Here is a 20,390-nt window from a genome sequence, read left to right as displayed (position 1 = left end):
GACTTTTGGCAATATGTAGTCTAGTGAACTTGAGTTGATGCTGGTCACATACTTTTTCATGCTTCATAATGACACACAACAAATACAATAACAAAAGCAACACATGCCAGAAATTTGCATTGGCACTTCACTGCGTTATTCTTGAGAGTGGCTTTCTAGATTTGCAGTAACTTAAAAACAAAGTATCTTGTTTTTTTTTTCATAAACTGATTGCGATACCACTCACATATCATTAATTAATTATCAATAGTTAACGACCACTTGCTTTCAGATTCAGATGGCAATGGCTAACCTAATACTGCAGCCTTTGATTTCAACCACAAAAACATACATAAAATCATACCGCCATTAACATTTCCTCTTACCAACTTCTTTCTAAATCAACAGAGAATGTAAATTTTTTTTCTATTTGTCTGGTCTAGGTTGACGACATTCAGCAATTTAGACTTCGAGCATGTAAGCCAAGCAAATGTCGGCATTCATATGAACAGTTTTGAAGCTTTATGTTTAGGCTAATTATTGTTTAAATGCTGAGTAAATTTCGAAACTCAAGTATAGACACTGAATGATTCTAGCTAACGTATTTTACACCGATTTTTTATTTTAACTTTTTCTGTAGTGTTCAAACTTACACACCAGAATTTAAAAAAAGAAGTTTTTCTGGTGCTGTAAAATGACAATGTTGTTCAAAGTCATATACTCATTGCAATCAAAATAATATTTAAATTATGAATCAATAATCACCTAAATAAAAAGTGTTATCATCATGTGCAATCATAATACCAGTGTAATCTCCATGTGGCTGTTTGCCACCAATTGAATCCATTAAGACTACCAAACGAGCATTCTTGCAAATGTCATATTTAGCTTATTTGTAAATTCTGATTATTACCCTTTCTTGGATTTCAATTTTTACAGTTGTTTACATTGTGTCTGCTCAGTTTGTATGTAGTTTGTTTGTTGTAACTCAATTATTCAACATATCATGCATTTGTTTGGTAAAAAACCCACACCTGATCCAAGGGAAAAGGTTCGGCAAATGTCGACTGCACTTCGGAAAGAAGGGCGGGTTTTAGATAGGCAAATCCGAAACATTGAACGGGAGGAAAACAAAGTGAAGCGCACTTTGAAAGAAGCTGCTAAGAAAGGAGACAAGGCGACATGTACCATCCTGGCAAAGGAAATAGTTCATTCAAAGAAGGCAATCAGTCGAATTTATTCTTCGAAAGCACAAATCAATTCTGTTGAAATGACAATAAAAAACCAAGCCGCAATGGCTCGTGTCTCAGGAGCTTTTGAGAAGAGCACTGATGTGATGAAAGCTATGCAATCGTTAGTCAAAGTTTCGGAAGTGCGTAATTCCATGATGGATCTACAAAAAGAGATGATGAAAATGGGAATTGTAGATGAAATGTTGGAGGATACATTTTCATCTTTGGATGAAGGAGATGAGATTGAGGAAGCGGCACAAGGTGAAATTGACAAAGTTTTGTATGAAATCACTGCTGGTGCATTAGGAAAGATGCCTGACTCTGAAGATCATGAGCTTCCCACTGTTGCGCCTCAAGAAGAGGAAGATGACACTGAAGATGAAGTACAAATGCAACAGAGACTAGAAGCTTTGAGAAGTTGATCGTTTCATGATTGTTGTAATGTTTTATATTTTACTACTGACTGAAATTGCTTCATCATGAAGTAAAGTTGCTTTATATTGTGATGTCAAGTTACCCATAACCTGGACGCAAGCTGGTACCTAACAGCAACATTGTAAATTTTAATTTCTATATAGGCTGCACGATTTGATTTTCCAATGTTAATGTTGGGAGTTTGTCATTCTATTTTAAAAGAAATTGCAAGTAACCAATTGATTCATTGGCTTTGTATAGTCGATTTACAGTTCCAACTTATGTGTGAGCAATTGCCTTGTGATTTCCAATCATAGAATTTGCTATAACTTCTGCATTTTGTGTCTTTATTTTTATTACCGGATATCAAGGCCACAACTAATTAAAGAAATTTGATAAAAGAAAACTCGTGGATGAATTTTGAAGGTTGATGTCGATATTGCTTCTTCAATACTTTATCTTGAATGTGACAAAACACAAGAACGTGGCAGCTTAGGTTCATAAGTGTATCTTAGTGCTGTTCAGCACCACAATGTTTTGCGATATATTCCAATTAATTACTTGCTTATTTGTACTTTTCGTTAGTGTTTTTCTCAATCTGATGTATGCTCAATTGCTCATATTCAACTTCTGACTGGGAGATAACACATTTTTTGAAATGCTTGATTTTTAATTATCACATATGCTTTGTGTTGCTTGCAAAGATGCTTGCCCATTTTTGGAAAAGCACATTTGCACATTATCAGAGCTTCAAGTACAATCCAGTTGACCAGTGACCACTCTGGGTACCATATAGGCCTAGTTTGGCATAATATTTTAATTGAATGCATGGTCAGTGGTCACTATCTAAAAATGCAAGACATAGTAAATAGTCACCAGAAGAACGCAAATTACTTTTATTATCAAATGCCTGGTGAACAGTCTCTCTCTGTTTTTAATGCAAGACATTATAAAAGTTAAGCCTTTTACAGTTCATTTGATACTACTGGTTCGGTAGTCATCACAGTAATATATCCGTTCGGCGTTCATTAAAAGCCAAGTATACCTTTAAAACAAGCTTCTATTGTGAAATTTGCAGTATCATATAATATTGTTATAATATTAAAGTTTTTTAATATTAAATATTCGTTCCGACATTTTCCCTAAAAATAGTATGTCAGTGTTTTTGTCCAGTGCATCCACCCAACGCTTGAATTTTTGAATTGTTCTATAACATATATACAATTTCCATCTTAACTATAGCTTTTGTCAATGAAATATGCCAGTGCCCAGTAGTCACAAGTATTGATGGAATCGCAAAGAAACCTTAGCAAACTAGCCATGCGACTCACTGCTTTTATGTGTAAGCGTGCTAGGGGATGAGTGTTAATTTGTGATTTAACGTGCAGCAAAGTTTATGAGTACCTTTAGTAAAGTACAGTTAAAAACAATGAGATAATAAAATTGGTTTTTGTGTTGGGCACTTATCACTGCAAACGTTCTTTCAGCATGACTTGATGTAGGAATGTGTGATACAAGTTTGCAATAATTGTCCATAAAGATTGTTGGATGTTCCAGTTGATCCAGCTGGAAGGTTGCATTGAAGATCAGTCTCGTTGCCTTGTTTTGTTTGTTTTCCATTGTTTGGTGCAATGAATAGTCGTGCATCGAAGAGAAAAAAGAAAAAGGACAGAACATGGGCAGAAGCTGCTGTGTTGGTAAGCATAGAATTTGGTGGACAAAACACATGCTCTCTTGTTAAATGTATAAACATACATAATATACGTAAATTATAACATGGGTATCTCGTCATCATCTAAACTTGGTTTTGTTCCCACTAGTGGGGTGGCCAATTTTCCCTTGCAGCGATTGTCTTTACCTTATTGCCCATCTCATTCTATCTATTGCATATGCTTTCTTCAGTTCGACTTTGTCTGCCACATTCTTCAACTGTTCTTTTTCGTCGCCCCGTTTCCTTTTTTTATCTATCTTTATAAGTCAATCCTTTTCGAAAAAAAAAAGCAATGACTATGCCAGAAACAATTTTTGTAATTCGTGTCCAAGTATACTGAGGTCATAATATTGCCCGGAATAAGAAATTAATTATCAAGTGTGGTTAAGTTTCCTCTGCACTTTATTAAATTCATGGTGATTTAAACAAGAGGTTGTAGATAAGGTGTCCTACTTTGTCTCAAATTGTACTAAGATTTTAGGATTATTGTTATCAATGTGATGAATTTAACCCAAAGAACACGGTACGCGGTTTTCTAATTGATTTTTATTATTTTGTAGTTGTGTGTAAAATGCTGTTTTATTATATCAATTAGATGTCACCTCATGGGGTCATGGCATCTGATGGGCCAGGTTTGGTCGAATAGTTTACCAACACTTGATTTACAATGCACTGTGTTAAGTGCATGTTTTTGACTACATGGTTGAGGAAACCTGGTATGATACTTCTTGTATTTTACTGGTTGTTGCATTACTTGTTCATCGATCTTATTGTTTCACTTATTCAATGGTTTTATTATTCCACTTATTCCAGTTTCTAGTTCGCAATTTAATCAGCAAATGTTATTTTTCATCACATTTCTGGATTGTTCAGGCTCTGCAGATGAGCCCAAACAAAATGCTTAGCATCCGACAGATTCTGCAAGCTATTCATCAACAGAGTCTGAAGGAAATATCTATGAACAAGTAAGTGACATTTAAAGTTCATCCTAAAACTTATCCATTTGCATGCTAACTTTTGACGTATTTTTACAAACTTAGTGATCGCATGATCAATTGATCAGCACGAGAACTTGTTTTAGCCACGTAAAATCAAATAGTTGTTTCTTGAAAGTTTACTGCTGTAGTATTTGGTGATGATAATCATGCTGTTAGGAGAGCATTCAATTAAATAACAACAAAAAGTTAGCTTTTTGTCATTTAGCTGCATCTTTTCTAGACTGCGTGAGCCTCATTACCAAATAAATAACGCATCTCTATTAAAGTAGAATAATAATTTGTCTATTTTTAGAATTTATTTCAACAGTAATTTATACTATTTTTCTTGCAATTTAACAGAGCTGCTGAAAATGTACTAACCACCATGTTGAATCATCACGCACAACTTCCCAACTGTTCGTTCTTCAGGGTCAAAGGTCGCCTTGGCTTATATGCATTGAAGGTATGCCCACTTTTGTCTAATGTACATGTAATCAGGAATCGTATGCTACAGAAGACACTGTTTTGCTTAGAGGGAAGAACTCGTTTACTGTCACAAGCCAGAAAATTAGCATCGTTAATTGTTTTCTTCACACAATATTGTGTTCTTTGGCTGATTGATTGAGCGAATCGTTATCCTGGGACTGAGAAAGGCTCTTTGACACGGCCTTTCTTTTAACATTAAAACGTACTCAACGTATTGCACCGGTGGCCACAAAAATAAAACTTTGTTGTGGGAATAACAATGCGTTAATATCGAACTAGCTTATCTGACGTTTTTCTGTTCTCCCTGTTGCATTTATGCATGGATGCAAAAAAAACGTTTTGAATTTCGTAGTGATGGAACAACCTCCGGTTTCGGCCACTTTTTTCAACTCCGGCCCGGGGCCGGAGGTGTGTGTGCCAACTGTGTGTATGACTGTGGTCAAGTTCATGACCTTGGATAAATGTAATTTTGTGTTTCATTGTGGTATTTTAGTAATGCAAGAATACACAATTACATATGTTGAGTGTAACAATGGTCTTAAATGAACACGTAGATTTGAAAGTGGGTTCAAGAAAGTCAATAAAAATTTTCAATATCTTAAAAACAATATTACATCAGGTGGATAGAAAACACAGCCAAATTTGAAATGAACCCCTTTAAAGAACCGTAAGCATTGCCATTAGGGAATTTCATTAAGGGTGCCAGGTTATCGCTTCACTGCTTGATAAGGTTGGTGTACCAACAACCAGGGCCATTGAGAAGATAGTTTGGGCCCAGTATCAATGAGACTCTCAAACCCTAAGTTCAGACAGAATCAGACACTTCTAAGAAAAACGGTCCATATCCAACAAATACGAGATGGTTTCTTCAAGTTACCGGGCCCATTGGAATGGTTACAGCCCTTAAAATCAGCCTGGGTCCAAAAGTACCCTCTGGACCACCCAGTCAACGCTACTGCCAACAACTGCTTGGTTAAAACATTGATTACATGAGGTAGATATTAACAAAGGCTGGAAGCTCTGGCCGGAGTTGACATTCTCTGGCCGGAGTTGACATTCTCTGGCCGGAACATGAGCCAAGCCATGTCCAGCCTTGAACCAAAATCTTGCCTCCGGTGCATCCCTAGAATTTTGATTTTTTTTAATGATGCTATTTTCATAACAATTTTTATTGACACAATTTGTTTGTTTTTTCAGAAGTCTCATCTGAAAAAGAACGGAGAAAGCACCCATGAGAAGACAGATGACGCAGGTAGGTGATCATGATGTGCTGTGCCACGAGCTTTATGACACAAACATAAACTAATTCTTTTTCAAAAGCAGATAAACGTACATGGCATGGTATTGCAGGATATCCTGCTGTTAATTGTTTTAATTTTTTTTATTTAGACGCTTGCGAAGATGAAGACGACGTGTCACTTTCAGGTAATTCCATTGTCCTTAAATGTTCTTTTACCATTTAAAATTCTTGGCGTTTACCTCTTTATTAAATGAACCAAGGACCTGCAACGCTGCAACCCAGTTGGCCACCTAACGTGTGTCGTTGTGCGTAACCTGATGTTCTAATTCTCATGCCACATACAATGCAACACCATCGTCTCTCAGAATCTTTCAGACTTGGCTTAAGCTTTACGCTTAAATGAATATCAACACTTGCTTAGAGTTTAAACGTGTGAGACTACATGTCGGCTAACACTTTAATTTCAACTAAATTGTGGCATTCCAACAGAGAATATTTTAACGGCATGAATGTTGTTGCATTTCGGCTGAAAAATTCGTGAGCACTGGATCTGTTAACGACACAGTGGAGTTCATGAACTTAACTTCAAGGTGATTCTTGATGGCGTTGCTACAGAGCAGGCCAGGAGAGTGTTTGCGTTGGGTGCATTTCTGAAGTGATTTCAAAGTTACCTCAAGTTGGTCATTTCCGACCAGCAAAGCCCTGTTAGCTCTACGCTGTTGTTTCAGCATTGTTGACCACGACGCCATGTGATGATCGTCTGGGCGGTTGCACCAATGAAGTTGGCAGGGAAAACCATACCTACTCAATACAGGGCCGAGCACTCAGGCCAGACCAAAACAACCGAAAACCTGTCAAAGTAAGAAAATTTACTTAAAGTTGTAATAGATGTTTAAACAAGCATAACAAAACAGCCCCACCCTTCTTTGTGTTCGCATTATTATTGTTAGTGTAATTTCTCAATGTCATTTCTAATACATGCTGTGTTCACGAAAGAACACGATTGGAATTTAGGAATTGTTTGACCTAAAAATAATTAAACATACCCAGAGAAATAAATAAACTTGTTTTGACTTTTCAAATTCTTTTTGCGTTGAAGACAGTTCAAGCTTCTTTCGTCTGAGTTCATGACACATCAAACTTCTAGGTATAGAAACCACTTTCTGTAAACTCTTATTTCCTGGCTTGAATAACTTGAACTGCATAATTGTTGAACTATAACTTGAACTATAACTATAAACTATAACTTGAACTGCATAATCAATCAAAGGCACTGAAGATGAAGACGGTTTAGTTTTCGGAATGTTTGCTGACAATGAGTTTAGTATCCACATTTTGGGCTCTATTTCTTGATTAACTTGAAAATTTATTATTCTTATGTTGTTGTTATTAGTTATTGCCTGTAAACTATTATGTTTATGTTATTAAACTATTTGGTGTGAATTGATCTGAAATTGCAGTTACAGCATTATCTGACAGAAAGTACAATAGAGTATATTATAATATAAAGTCTAAAGCTTGACATAATTGCTTTTTTTCAGCCCTTTTCTAATCCTGCTTTTCGCAAGAAGTACAGTTCTTTACCGCAAGGTATGTGTGCTTCCTGTAAACATTGTTATGTCTGTGTTGTGTGTATTTTTGATCTTCAAAAGGACTTCTTTTTTTATCAATGCAGCTCTAGTATTGCATTGTGCGACACTTTGACCTAGTTCACATAATTTGATACCAACAAATGGCTTCAAAGTAAATTTCGTTTTTACTCGCAACAGAAACATAGCAAAAGTACTATCTGATCAATAGGTTTGTAGACGTTTCGTTGTAAAATGACTGATCGTTCGGCTGGGTACCAACTTTGGTGTTACTAATTCCGAGAAAAGTTAAATAAAAATTTTTTAATCACAAATTTCAATTCTACGACTTTATAAGGTGTCGCGGCATCAGTCGGGTCATCCCGAAGGCATTCGTCCCCTCTGGTTTGCCCATACCAGTCCACCCGGTCAGCTGTAACCAACCGTCACCCTCATCACACTGTGACCAGAGCGAACTCTTTTACAACTCGCCACACCGCCACTGTATCTCATCCGTCGCATAGCTCGCCGAAACACGCTTCAACTTTGGACTTGGAAACGCCTAGCAGTATCCTTGTAAACGCCAATATGAGGGTAAGGTGGTTTTGTTTTTGTAACGTAAACTTATTAACTTGGGAAAGAAGTTGTTTTTTCGAAGCTAAGAGCAGAGAATTGGCTTCGTCTGCCATTTCCATGAGGCGTTTTTCTCCAAAAGTTACTAAAGCTGTTGAAGCGAACTTCCAAACAATCTCCTTGTGTTGTTTATTCAGGCATTAGTAAACCGCGAAACCTTTTCAATGCTGCCTCCCTCGTATCGCTACATGCTCACTAAGCTGCTACCCGGTTGTGACCAGGCTCTCACTGATGTGGACGGGGGAGAGCAAAAGATTATCACCCCCTCCCAAACTGCTCTTACAAATGAGTTTTTCACCCAAGCTGTACAGGTGAGAATAGCTTAGCAACTTCATACACCATGTTTACTTTTAGTATGTTGATGCGCCGTGGTGATTACAAAGCCAAGTACAAGTCGCTCGCTATTTAGCAACAACTGCATGGGTCCAGGACTTTCATTTGTCACCACAACCCACGACATAAGTGTAGTTGCAGCATCCTTCATTTACTGCTGAAGAATTCACAATTCTTTTCCAATAAAATAATACGGCTGCGTATTGACAGTCTAGAAATGATGTTTTTTTTAATCAATATACACGCTTATTAATGACGCGTTTCGTCACCAACCATGACGTCATCAAAACGCTCTTCATGGTAATGACATGGCACAGGAATGGAGGGAGAGGTTGGCAGATGGGGAGTTCACCCAGGAAACCCAGTCCCGGATCGTCCAAGAGATTGCAAAGGAGAGGAGTAAGATTGATCCGTGGAAGGAGAAGTTCTTCGAGGAATACTACGGCCAAAAGTAGAGTTTGTTATTTAAACTGTGTTTCCAAGTTTATCATCCCTTTTTCGTGTCAATGTTGTATGCCGTCGGACATCGCAGAGAGGTAGCTATCACTTGCTTTATTTCATTGAGGGAACAGTTGGCTCGCTGATGAAGCATCTGCAATAAGTCGAACTACCATATTGTTTATGATGCTAGGATGCGCCGGTTTACTTCATCTAGAAGTTTAATTAACGGCGACTTTACTCACATTTTCATCAATCTGATGTTGGAACCTTGCCTTGGCAGAACAAACGGCTTTGGGTCAGCTGCCTCAAAGACACATTCAATTTACTTACCCCAATATTGTATAATATTAATAATAATCCAACATGAAACCTATTTCTAAATGTTTGTTTCGTTATTTTTTACCTGTTCATCCCAGAAACGTGCATTGCAAAAGGAGTTTTGTTTAACGGCAATTGTTGCTTGCAAATGTAAACTTGAGTTTGTAATACAAGCTTTGTGAGCTAAATTTCAAGCCTGGTTCCGGACCGGTGAGATTCGAACTCAGCATTGAAAACTTTTATTTCAGGCAAGTTCCGAAGAAAAGGTTGAGAAGCAGAAGCCAGAACCTTGCAGCTGAAACTGGTCACAAAATGAGGGATCTTGGAATGGAGGCCCAGCTGCAGTTATTCGCCCATCTCAGACCTGGTACGTCTGTCTTTCCGTACTTGCACAATGCACATGTCATATTCAGTTTCAATACAGAATTTCGTAATTTGTACGTTTCGTGCTTTCAATGAAAAGGTCTTTATTGTTATCGGCTAATTGACCAACTAACTTTGCTCCTAGAACGGTGGTAACTGTAGAACTGACTGATCCTTTACTATGTGGCAACAAATTGAGGCTATGAAGGAAAGGTATCTTGGTGGGAGGTAAAAACATCATAGTTTCCGCGTTTTAAAATTAAACAAAAAGTCTCTATTGGATCAAAAAGATGTTCTTGTTTAGTGAAAGTAGAAAAAAAAGCTGTGAAACGCTTTGTTCCTTTTCATTCACAAAGATAATATTTCGTCATCAGAATTACAAGACACTCAGGATTCTGAATCCTCATCGAGCGATGCCGACCTTCAAATAAGTGATGACGATGAAGAATTCTTCAAACCTGCTATTCCTCGACGACTCACACCAAGCAACAACTTGCATTTGAGAACTCTCGCTGTAGCGAATTCGTTCAAGAAAATAAGTTACGCGGAAAGGGTTGCCAAAAATAAACTCATGAATTCACGTCTTACAAGTCTACGCACAAAGAAAGCGTCAACATCAGGATTTGAAGCTCCAGAGCGTTCGAAAGTAATCCCAAAGAAGTTGATGAAGAACACAACTGCCACCTCCTCAGTCGCTGGAGAGTCTGCGATCATTTTAAAACCTTCCTGGAGTGTGTCCGCTTTTTCCCGATGTGTAAAGAAGAGTCGTTTGCAAATGAATCCTCCTCCTCTTGCAACGAATGAAGACACACCCGACCAAGATAGCAACTCAAAAGCGATCTTAAACGTTCAAAAGAGGTCTGATAATGTCTCCACCGCTATGGCTGATCACTCGTATACGTCTGCATTGTGGCTACAGGTAACGATTGATATGGTCAGCTTTGCTCTTTTAGAAAAATTTTTTCCAAAGCATGTTGATTTGTTTCACTAACTTCTTAAATATTAATTCTCTTTCCCAAGTGTATAAGTGTATGATTTAGTTTGGTTTCATACAACTCAATTAAACTCAGCCTCATGTAGCGTACCAATTGTCTATTGAAACTATATCGTTGTTTTTGGTAACCATTCAAAGTTCTAAATTTCCCGTCATCCTTTGCCTATCTAATTGCCTTTGATTAATTCATTTATTTTTCATAACCTTTCTTCGTCGAGCTATGTATTTAGTTGCGATGTACTTTATTTCATCAAAAGTTCTTTAATCTTTCAGAACTCCACCAATTCTTCAACCAACAACAACCACGCAGGTACGATGACTTGTTGTTTTGTTAACTGCAATCTTGTATTGCCGTTTTTAATGAAAAAAATAGTCCCACATGTTTCGGTGTTTATTTGTCTGATCACATGATGACCTTTAACCTTTGACCCCACATTTTTAGCAAAGCCAATGACGTCATCCTCCGCAACGTCACGTTCATCCTCGACCCTTGTATTGTGCCCCAGCGGGAACTTGACCCACTTCACGATTGCAAACATGACCTCTGCGAAGTTGCTTGGTGTGAGTAATGCGGTGTGTACCATAGAACGGTAAAGATTAAAAATTAAGTTTTGATGCTAAAGATATGAAAGTTTGAAGATCTTGTCTTGATACAATGTCTTCCATAAAATGCTTCAGCGCCGTATTGCAGTTGAGGAAAGTGAAGCGAGATTTTGGGTGTGAAGCCACCTTGTTGGGAATGGAAGTATTTTGCCTCCGTGTGGTGTCGTGGTGGATTGACCTGGGGCCAGGCGCACAATTCTGGTACATTGTGCTCTTTTGTGTGTGGCCATGGTTCCTTTTATGCACACCATTGCCAGTAGCAGTTGCTTATGAATGGTTAACATATAAACAACAAAAATCCAATCTTACTGGGTGCAGCGCTAAAAGTTTTCATAATAAATGACTTTTTAACATAATAAATGAAAAGAGACTTCCAAGTAATATGTAGAGTAGACGAACTTACATCCTTTATATGCAAATTCAACGTTATCAGAACCTGAGCTGTCATGCCCTTCTTAGGTTGTGACGTTTACATTTTTTTGTTTTTATCCTCCAGGGTTCAAAAAAGGGTCCCAGCGTCTCCTCATCCGCTTCTGATCCCATCAAGTCATCGCTTGCCCGCTTAAAGATGGATGCGACTGGATCTTCATCCCTTAAACCGGCAGCTCACCTCCTCAGCACTGGAGTGCCGACAAGTTCATCCGAGACAGAGAGGGTGTTGAGTCTCTGTGCGCGACCATTGACCCCTGAATCGTTCGTCCCGGGCAGTGTAAAGCCAGCAGGAGTTATCAGTGTCAAGCGAGTACAAAGTCCGCTGTCATTGGATCCCCCGGCAGAGGTCCCCTCCTCAGCAAGCAGTAATAAAATGTGAGTTTCTTTTTTATGGTTGTTTAATAAATTTCGACTAAATCATTGCACATATTTCGTCCCTCACAACAATTTTTCATGCGTTATAGCAAATTACGACTTCTTATTTTTCATCAAATTTATCTTTCGTGTGTTTCAACTCATTGTTCTCCCGGTTAAGACCGAGACAATGCTTTTGCCCCGCATCATGTATTTGACGAAGAACATCTGAAAAAGGCAAATAAGTTTAAACTCTGATGAAGTGGGAGGCCTTATTACGTCTATTTTACCTCTCGTTGTGTTGAAGCAGTGATAATCTGCCCAGTCAGAAAACCAGCCACTTGTTACATTGATTCAACATCTGAAGTCGTTGAATGTAAAAGAAGGTAGATTCGTTAACTGGGTGTTCAACAGTGCAATCTGCCTTGCGTATTTTATGCTTCAACTAGAAAAACTGGTCCTTTTTGCATTGATTCAACGTTTGTAGACATTAAATGAAGTTCGTCTTGAACAAACTCGTTGTTGATCAATTCGACATATTGAATCAGCCAAAATAAGTTCAAAATTTGATCTTTTTTTCAGTAAAAGTCAAATCAAACAAGAGGTGAAACAAAAGGAAGAGAGTGACGTCACAGAGACGAAATCACCTCTGTTACAACCGTCTAAAATAAAAGGGAGTGTTCTGCCCGCTCTTTCCAGCAGTCCGACTACAACTTCGGCTCCCGTGATATCTGCCAGTCGTACAACTCACACTGTGTCGAAACCTATTTCCAAGAAATCTTTAGTTCCCAGTTTAAATGCAAACACTTTCCCTTCGCTTTCAGCACCTTCAACAGCGACTGTGTCTGCGGTCAGTTGTTTATCAAACGCCAGCCTGACTGTGCCTTCTGTGGCCTTAAGCGCGTACGGCCATATGATCCCATCTACGTTGATGCAGTGCAGGTCAGAAATGATGCTACCCCATAACTTCTCCCATCCTTTGCAAGTGGCCTCACTCTACCCTTCTATGCTCCCCACTGTCTCACCCCATCCCCCTATGCCTTCCACAGTCCCATTTCGGCCCCCTGCACCCCACACTGCCTCATCCCCACTTATTCCAGGTCGCCTATCCCTCGCAGGTATGTTCATTGTATTGTCACAAAGTTTCCTCAATTCTTTGTTGGTTGAAAGATGATGTTACGGCTTTGAAGTAGCATACAAGGTTTGCTGAAGCAATAAATCTATTCGTGTTTAACGCTAAAAGGTACACCTCCTTTTCAGGAAAAAAACGCTCCTTTCCGCCACCACCTGCCACGGTACCTTTAGAGTCGCCACCCGCTAGGTGGAGCATCTCGTCCGGCTCATCGCCTTCCCCAATGAAGAAAACCAGGACATTAGCTGAAATCAAGGCGCAGATGAAGGCGAAGCGGGCAGCTGCCGCCAGTACCAAGTGAGTCGGATTATTGTGAGCGACGTGAACACTCATCACCAGCAAAACTATCGCACCGTTATCACACCCTTAATCTGACATTCCAACTTGGTGTTCCAACTTACTTACTGACATCTGCGACATTCTGACATCCGCGACTTACTGACATTCCAACTTACTGACATCCGCGACCAATGTTTGCCAAACATTCATGCAATGCTCTTTTGAGTTGTTGAAAGTAAAAACATTGCATAAGGATGTCAGATCCACGACGACCAATGATTGTACTGGATCTTATGGGTTACTGAGCCGTTTTTATCCTGTATTTTTCAGGCCCTTACCCCCTCACCAGCCTGGCGTGGTTGCTCCCAACTCTCGGACCCACTTGTTTTCTGCCCCGACCTTCCCTGTCTACTTTCCTATGGTAACGGACGGCGACGTTAGTAATCCCATCAACCATTCGCAAAACTCCTTGCTTTCCAACTACATCCGACTCCCCACGACTGCCACCTTGCCACTAGAAAAAGTACAATGGGTAAGCCACCAGATGGCACCAAGTATACAAGCCAGTACGCCTTCCAACCAGTTGTTCAACCATACACACGTTGCCGCTGCCTTGAGAAATCCTGTTCCCACTCAACAGGTAAGAATTTGTCTGTGTGTCGATAATAATTTGTTCAGCCACAGGTCGTTCGACTTTTAAATGACAATAAAAGGCGATGTAGTGCCCCGGATGTTTCCTTTTACTTTTGGTTGATTTAGAATTTCGATGCAGAGCTGGCCGAATGATCATGTTAAAGTGTATCTGGAAGCATTGTCTTGGTACACTATGTTAAGGGGTTGCGCTAAGGTGAAAGCCTTTACTGTTCTTTGATACAACTCATCGTTGATCCGAAAACTTTGCATCTATAGCTGGGACCGGAAGCATAGATTTGTCAAGTAAAGGTTAACTTCACACTGTTTCGTCATCTGGGTAGATTCTGTAACATCTTTTTCCTCTGTTCTTGCAGCCTCCCGTGGTTGCTACATCCTCCTCATCTACAACATCATCCACGAAGCAGCCGCAACCGTCCGCCCAAACCACAAAGTCGGAAGGAAAAGGAAAAATTACTTTGAAAATAAAAGCAGCAGGATCAGCCATTTCCCTCAAGGTTTGCAGATAGCCAAGATAGGAAGGATCTGTGTCTTAACGCATGGCAATCACCTACGCTGTAGTGGCAACCCAGCCAGTAAATGTCAATTGATTCTGCTGCGTCTGCAGATGTTCAATCAATTTAAAAGATGTTTTGTTGAATTGTTTTCGCTGTTAGCCATTTATTATTTAAAAACTCTGTCAATTTTAAAAACTCTGTCATAAATTTTATCTCTTGCATTGTTGAATGGTCTATGACGTTGATGTATGCCTTTGTAGGTTGACGCTGACGTCATAAAGAAAGAACTAAAGCGGTCTGCTCAGTCTCCTTCTAGTGACGATGATCTTTCTTCGGACGATTCCATCTCGGATGAGTCGGACGTCGATCGTCCCAGAATCTCAAAGCACCGGGGTCCGATCAAGTTGCCCAAAGTTGCTCGGCGCTCCTCCGACTCCGGAAGCGATCTGGAGAAGTCCACGGAGCGGAGGTGGGCTCCTAATGCAATCGACACCGGCCAACCGATGAAAAAACCAAACGCCCCCACTCTCAGACAAACCCCTGTCACGTCCCCGATTCTGCTACCTAAACCTCCCCCTGTGTTTGGGAAGTCACCCTTCAATGTCAGGTACGTGTTCAAGCTTTCATGGCCACCAATTCATAACTTGCAGCTTCAATGGTGAAAAAGTTAGCTGATGAGTGTGCCACGGCTTTGTTTCTATCAGCAGTACTCTCGCAGTGTGAGCTGGCCCTGTGGTTCTATATTCACTTATTCAGCCAATATCTAGTCTTTGCGTATTTTTTTTCCTTAACTATATTCACATTGTTTGTTAAGACATTTCTTCTGTCTATGGGAAGCCCAGAAGTAATTGCTGCTTGATTCGTTTTGTTAGCCCGTGCAATCGTTCATACCACATCAGTCTCACTTTAGAACACACAGAGAAAGTGGAATCGAATCATAACTCAAAAATGCGCTGTGTTCATATTATTTTGTCCCTTTTTGTGTCCTGATAATGACGTTGTCCTCCACCATGTATGACGCACATGTTGGTTCTTGTGCCATTCCCAATGACGTCATATGATATGTAAAGATTACCTTACCTCAGATTTGTCATAATTATTGCGGAAGTGGCCGATGTGTCATGCTGTTTCACAGATTGAGCGTTTAGTAGTCTGATGCATCTGATCTGAATGTAATTAACTTGCGGCTTTGTCGCATGTCTTTCTTCGTAGCAAGAACCTTTCTTCTGGTGTATATATTAAGCTAAACTATGGCCAGGTGGTTTATGGTGTTATCTCCGTTTATTTCAGCGTTTCATCGATCCCGCTTAACTAACTTTTTCAATCTTTACGTCGTTGGATATTAATCACTACTTGTCTTGTAGTGATGCAAGCCGCGTACGCGGCCGCTTTTGACTTTTTCGCCGCGTGCCGCGCCGCGTGGAAGGTTGAAGTGACAAAGCCGCGCCGCTTGCCGCGTAACTTTCAAGAAATTAAACTTTCGTAAACGTAAACTTTCAACTTTTCAAGAAAATCAGTTATGAAACTTCAAATTTAAATTGGAAACACGATCAGTTTTTTTTTTCTTCGGAAACCGTAAGCTGGAAAGCTATGCAAATTGCAATTTGCAAATGGTTTGCAGTTGACAGAATTTTTGGGGCTGTCTTGTGAGGGAAGCTGTACGAATGTTTTTGGTTAATAGCCAAGCTGATAAGCTCAGCTCCCAGTTACCAGGCTATAGGCCTGGCGCAACTACCGCATTAGTTACTATAACAGTTAGCCCAGTGAGTTCAGGCTAGCCTATAAGTTTTACTCTTGTGTCTGTATTCATATAGCCACTAACATTAAAATTGCATTATTGCTTACAAAAAGTGTTCAAAAGTCCTGATACTCGATCCAGGAACATTATATTTGTCTTAGTTTGTATTATGTCTTAGAACTTAGATGCATTGCTGATAAGAGAACATGATCTGGTTAGCCTAGTCAATTAGTGCACAACTGTACTGGTACGTAGGTTACTAGTTATATGACATGGGTGCTTTTTGCCACAATTGACTTTCTAAAAAATAACGCGTTAAAATATTTTTTGAAAATTTTGTAATTTGCGGTGCGGTGCAGTGTCAAAGTTCCAGATAAATTGCGGTGTGCGGTGCGGTGCGCGGATAGATGAGTCAGTTGCGGTGCGTTGTGCGGATAAAAATTTTGGGTTCGCTGCATCTCTATTGTCTAGCATACGCCGTGTGAACACTAAACAGCTTCTTCATTTTATGTTTCATTCTTGTTATTTTTAGAAAAGTCGGGGTATGTTGGAACGCTTCTGGTCCCTCGTTCAATATTTCATTTCTATTGGGTCCAGTATATTTTTTAACAGATTTATGCTTTCAGCGTCAAGCCTGCTACAACGATCATGGACCCAGCTGTCAATCATTTCACCAAGAACAATTTGTTTCATCACAAACCTCCGCTATCGTTCTCATCTGTTCCTGCCTCAATATCATGGGCCGCAAACAAGGTTGGTTTTGATATCTTCTGAAATTATTCAGTGTTGTTTCATGGTAGCGTAGTAGAATGGGGAATTCGCCCTCCGACATGCAGCACTGGCTTTAGCGCTCACTCATACAGAGAGCATAATACTGCATTGAACTAACTATACCTAGGCAGCCTTCACACTAGACGTGACACATTGGAATATTTCAATTACAGTAGAATTCGTCAGTTTACCCTATTTGTTCCTTTTTTGTTAGTCCCGGCACAATATTCCTATAGTTTTGACCTGTTTGCATAATTCGATTGTTCGCCTAATTCGTCACTTTTTATGATCCCCTTGAGGTAACAAATTAAGCAAATTTTACTGTATATTCTTTACCTGTAATGCATCCATCCTTAGATGCTCCTCTCAGTATGATACAGCTCCGGCGTAATCAGCGTTGTTTTCTGCTCTTAATTGGTTTCTTCGGCTGCGTAACCGATTGAAAAGAGCTTTGCTCGATATTCCAAAGAGCTTCTGTTCAACTCATTTCGAAAGCGCGCACCTGAGCCTTAGCAAGGCTTCAATGTCTTCAGAATGTCAGTTTATGTTCAATATTATTGAAGTAGATTGATTGATTGTGGAAATCTTTATCGTAGGTCTGAGAAAGCCTCTGATAGGATATTCCTAACAATTTCACATACTTGTAAAGGCTTTGAACCACTGGCGCAGAGCCGGTCACGGTAATTGACAGAATGCAGTTTCCTTTTGTTGTTCTGTGAATTATTATTCCATCCACCAAGTGCCGATTAATGTAAAGCAGTCCTTGAAACGCCACGCTGGACCAGCGCTGGTTGAACTTGAGGCTTCTGCGTGGTGACACGAACAAAATAAATGAAGTGCTAACATCCATTGCCTTGCAGGTCGTCAGCAACACGTCGTCGGCGATGGCCAGCGATCCGCTACCGACGTCGTTATACCAATCAAGCAAATACCGATCCACAAGCAAAGGTATAGCGCATGAGTTGGAACACGTTTATCCATTAATTCGGGTTACTTTCCAGACAGCGTATTACATTGATTCAACGTCTGCAGACGTTGAATCAATGTAAAAAATAACTGATTTGCTGTCTGGGTTCAAACCGATACTAATGGTTTTAATCTTTCGTACTGTGTATTAAACATATCCTACAACAGCCGCCCCACTCAGCGACCTCATTGCATCTGCTGTGCCATTAGAATCATGATTCTATCTGTTTTACAGGTAAGAGCTTGCAGAACATGCAAGAGCTTGCAAGAACTAACAGGATCCACTCTGATGATTCTGCGGAGGAAGATGAAGACTCCTCCGGAGATGAAGACCCTTGCGATTCAACATTTTCGACCACAACCGCATCAGAAAATGATAAAGTATTGATTTTTTATTCACATTGCTTTAACTTCAGTCAAGTTCATCTAATTTACTTTTACAACATAAACACTTAAACAGGGCATATTTCATCTTATATAATTTATGAAGAAGAGTGCAGTCGTCTTACGCCTATGAGAAGGTGTAAGACGATTGCGGTATGAAGAAAATCGACCACCTCCAGTGGTGAAGCCCAAATTAAGATAAATTATGGAGATGTGAGGATTTGTAGACATTAAGGCCATGATCGAGCAAAAATGAAAGACGCCATACTCGAGTTTCACCTTTGTTCGGGATCGTCAGTGGTGCATAGCGATGTTATCTTGAGCGGGAATCGAACTTTCAACCGAACTTAAACCAAAAATGATGTCGAAATAAAATGTAGATGACCTTGTAATTTTTTTTTATTGTAAAACTCGGATTTTTACTACAAATAGCTAAAAATCAGTAGATTACAGATGATCCTTTGTTACAGTTGGACAATGTACTCTTTGCGTTATATCATCGTTTTTAATTTCATTTTTTATATTCAGTGTTCGGAGAGCGACGATGATCATCCTGTGCCGACGTGGACGGGAGGAAAAGCATCGGCCGATAAAGTGATGACGATAAACGACAAACGCTCGACACGTTCTTCTAACGTTGGAAATAAACAAAAGAAAACTGGTGTTTGAGATCTTGAAACAATTGCTTTGGAAATTATTTAATAGTGGGGAATTCTTTCTAACCAATGCATATTCTCGGATATCAGATAACCATTGGGTATCCGCATATATCGGATGGAAAGTTCCTGTATAATTTCATAAACTGCAGATTTACACACAATTCTAGTTCCTTGAACCGGATAATCCGGTTAGATGCATAAAACATATAATGTGGATGTTGTTAACTAGATTTGTTTGCATATCTGTTTCCATGTTTAGCACATTTGTGATGTGTGCTGTTGTTCTTTTGTCCTTGGTGGCTTTTCACATTTTCTGTTTAAAAATTTCTAGGTGTAAATCAACTTGTATTTTTGCTGAAAAAGAATTTTAATTTATCTTGATAGAGAGTCGAACTGTTTTTAATCTCACTTTTGTTGCGCAGGCGCCCGCTTAAACTGTCTACTTTAAGCTAAAGTCAATTTAAGTTTTAATGTTTCTGGCGTGGTTATTGTGACCACGTGAAGCAGCTAGCTATGTCATCTAAATATTGCTGTGTCATCTCTGCGAACTGAAAGTTCTATTCAAATTGAAGTTTTTCTTATTTATGGGATCTCTTCAGCGGTAAACCATTCTCGTTGCGTGTTCCTTCTGTGTATTATTCACAGCAAAATCCGTCATTTTTACATTGATTCAACGTTTGCGAATGTATAAATGACGGATTTTGCTCTCTGTGTATTTTACTTGCCGGATGTGTTAGGTAGTGTCCGATGAGGGAAATCTTTTAATTCAAAATCGTAGTTTTTATTGTTTTTTTCATATCGTTTTACAACAGTACTTACTGTGTAGATAGACATTGTTGTATTTTTGCACAAAAATTCTATTCTTGCTGGCATTTTGCTGCAATAAAATAAACCTTTATTCCTTCCGATTTGTCTGCCCATATGTTGTGCGACCTGGCGGTGGCCACACTTCTATGTTGCTGAAGGTTGGTTGGAGACTCATTCGGTTCTAGTCATTATGGTTGGTTGGTTTTAAATCTTTATCCTCGGACTGACAAAGCCTTGATGGGTTATTCCTGGTAGTTTCGCATACTTGTAGAGGCTTTAGGCGCAGGGCCGGTTACTGAGATTGGAAGAGTGAAGTTTTCCGATTGTTGAAGTCTAGTTGCCGGGAAATTATTCCATTCATTAGATGCCGCTATGGTGTGATGCGTACACCTGTGTTAGAGCTGAGAATGCTGACCGACAGTTTCAAA

The 20,390-nt window shown here is 39.5% G+C and overlaps 2 protein-coding genes across 3 annotated transcripts; both read left to right on the top strand.

The window, feature by feature from the left end:
• The first annotated feature begins 913 nt into the window (after nt 1-913).
• LOC145785405 (charged multivesicular body protein 3-like) lies at nt 914-3,112 on the top strand. Its single transcript, XM_082597062.1, has one exon. It carries the CDS (start codon nt 986-988, stop codon nt 1,631-1,633), a length of 648 nt encoding a protein of 215 aa, XP_082453188.1. The 5' UTR covers nt 914-985; the 3' UTR covers nt 1,634-3,112.
• Nucleotides 3,113-3,222: 110 nt separating this feature from the next.
• Nucleotides 3,223-20,063, top strand: LOC145785514 (uncharacterized). 2 transcript variants are annotated; one of them, XM_082597170.1, is made up of 24 exons: nt 3,223-3,322; nt 4,210-4,301; nt 4,674-4,776; nt 5,997-6,051; nt 6,189-6,224; nt 6,768-6,898; nt 7,581-7,629; nt 7,966-8,201; nt 8,378-8,551; nt 8,891-9,024; nt 9,581-9,699; nt 10,070-10,614; nt 10,963-10,999; nt 11,132-11,250; nt 11,789-12,099; nt 12,661-13,196; nt 13,339-13,507; nt 13,820-14,129; nt 14,497-14,637; nt 14,898-15,244; nt 17,002-17,128; nt 18,007-18,094; nt 18,348-18,493; nt 19,025-20,063. In XM_082597170.1, exons 1-24 carry the CDS (start codon nt 3,257-3,259, stop codon nt 19,163-19,165), a joined length of 4,212 nt encoding a protein of 1,403 aa, XP_082453296.1. In that variant the 5' UTR covers nt 3,223-3,256; the 3' UTR covers nt 19,166-20,063. The 2 variants fall into 2 exon arrangements, with proteins under 2 accessions (XP_082453296.1, XP_082453295.1); XM_082597169.1 differs by having other exon boundaries at nt 11,132-11,262.
• The last annotated feature ends 327 nt before the right edge of the window (nt 20,064-20,390 follow it).

This window comes from Aplidium turbinatum, chromosome 16 (genome assembly GCF_918807975.1).
Source record: "Aplidium turbinatum chromosome 16, kaAplTurb1.1, whole genome shotgun sequence".
In the NCBI taxonomy this organism is placed as follows: domain Eukaryota; kingdom Metazoa; phylum Chordata; class Ascidiacea; order Aplousobranchia; family Polyclinidae; genus Aplidium; species Aplidium turbinatum.
This window is presented reverse-complemented; position numbering and strand designations above follow the sequence as displayed.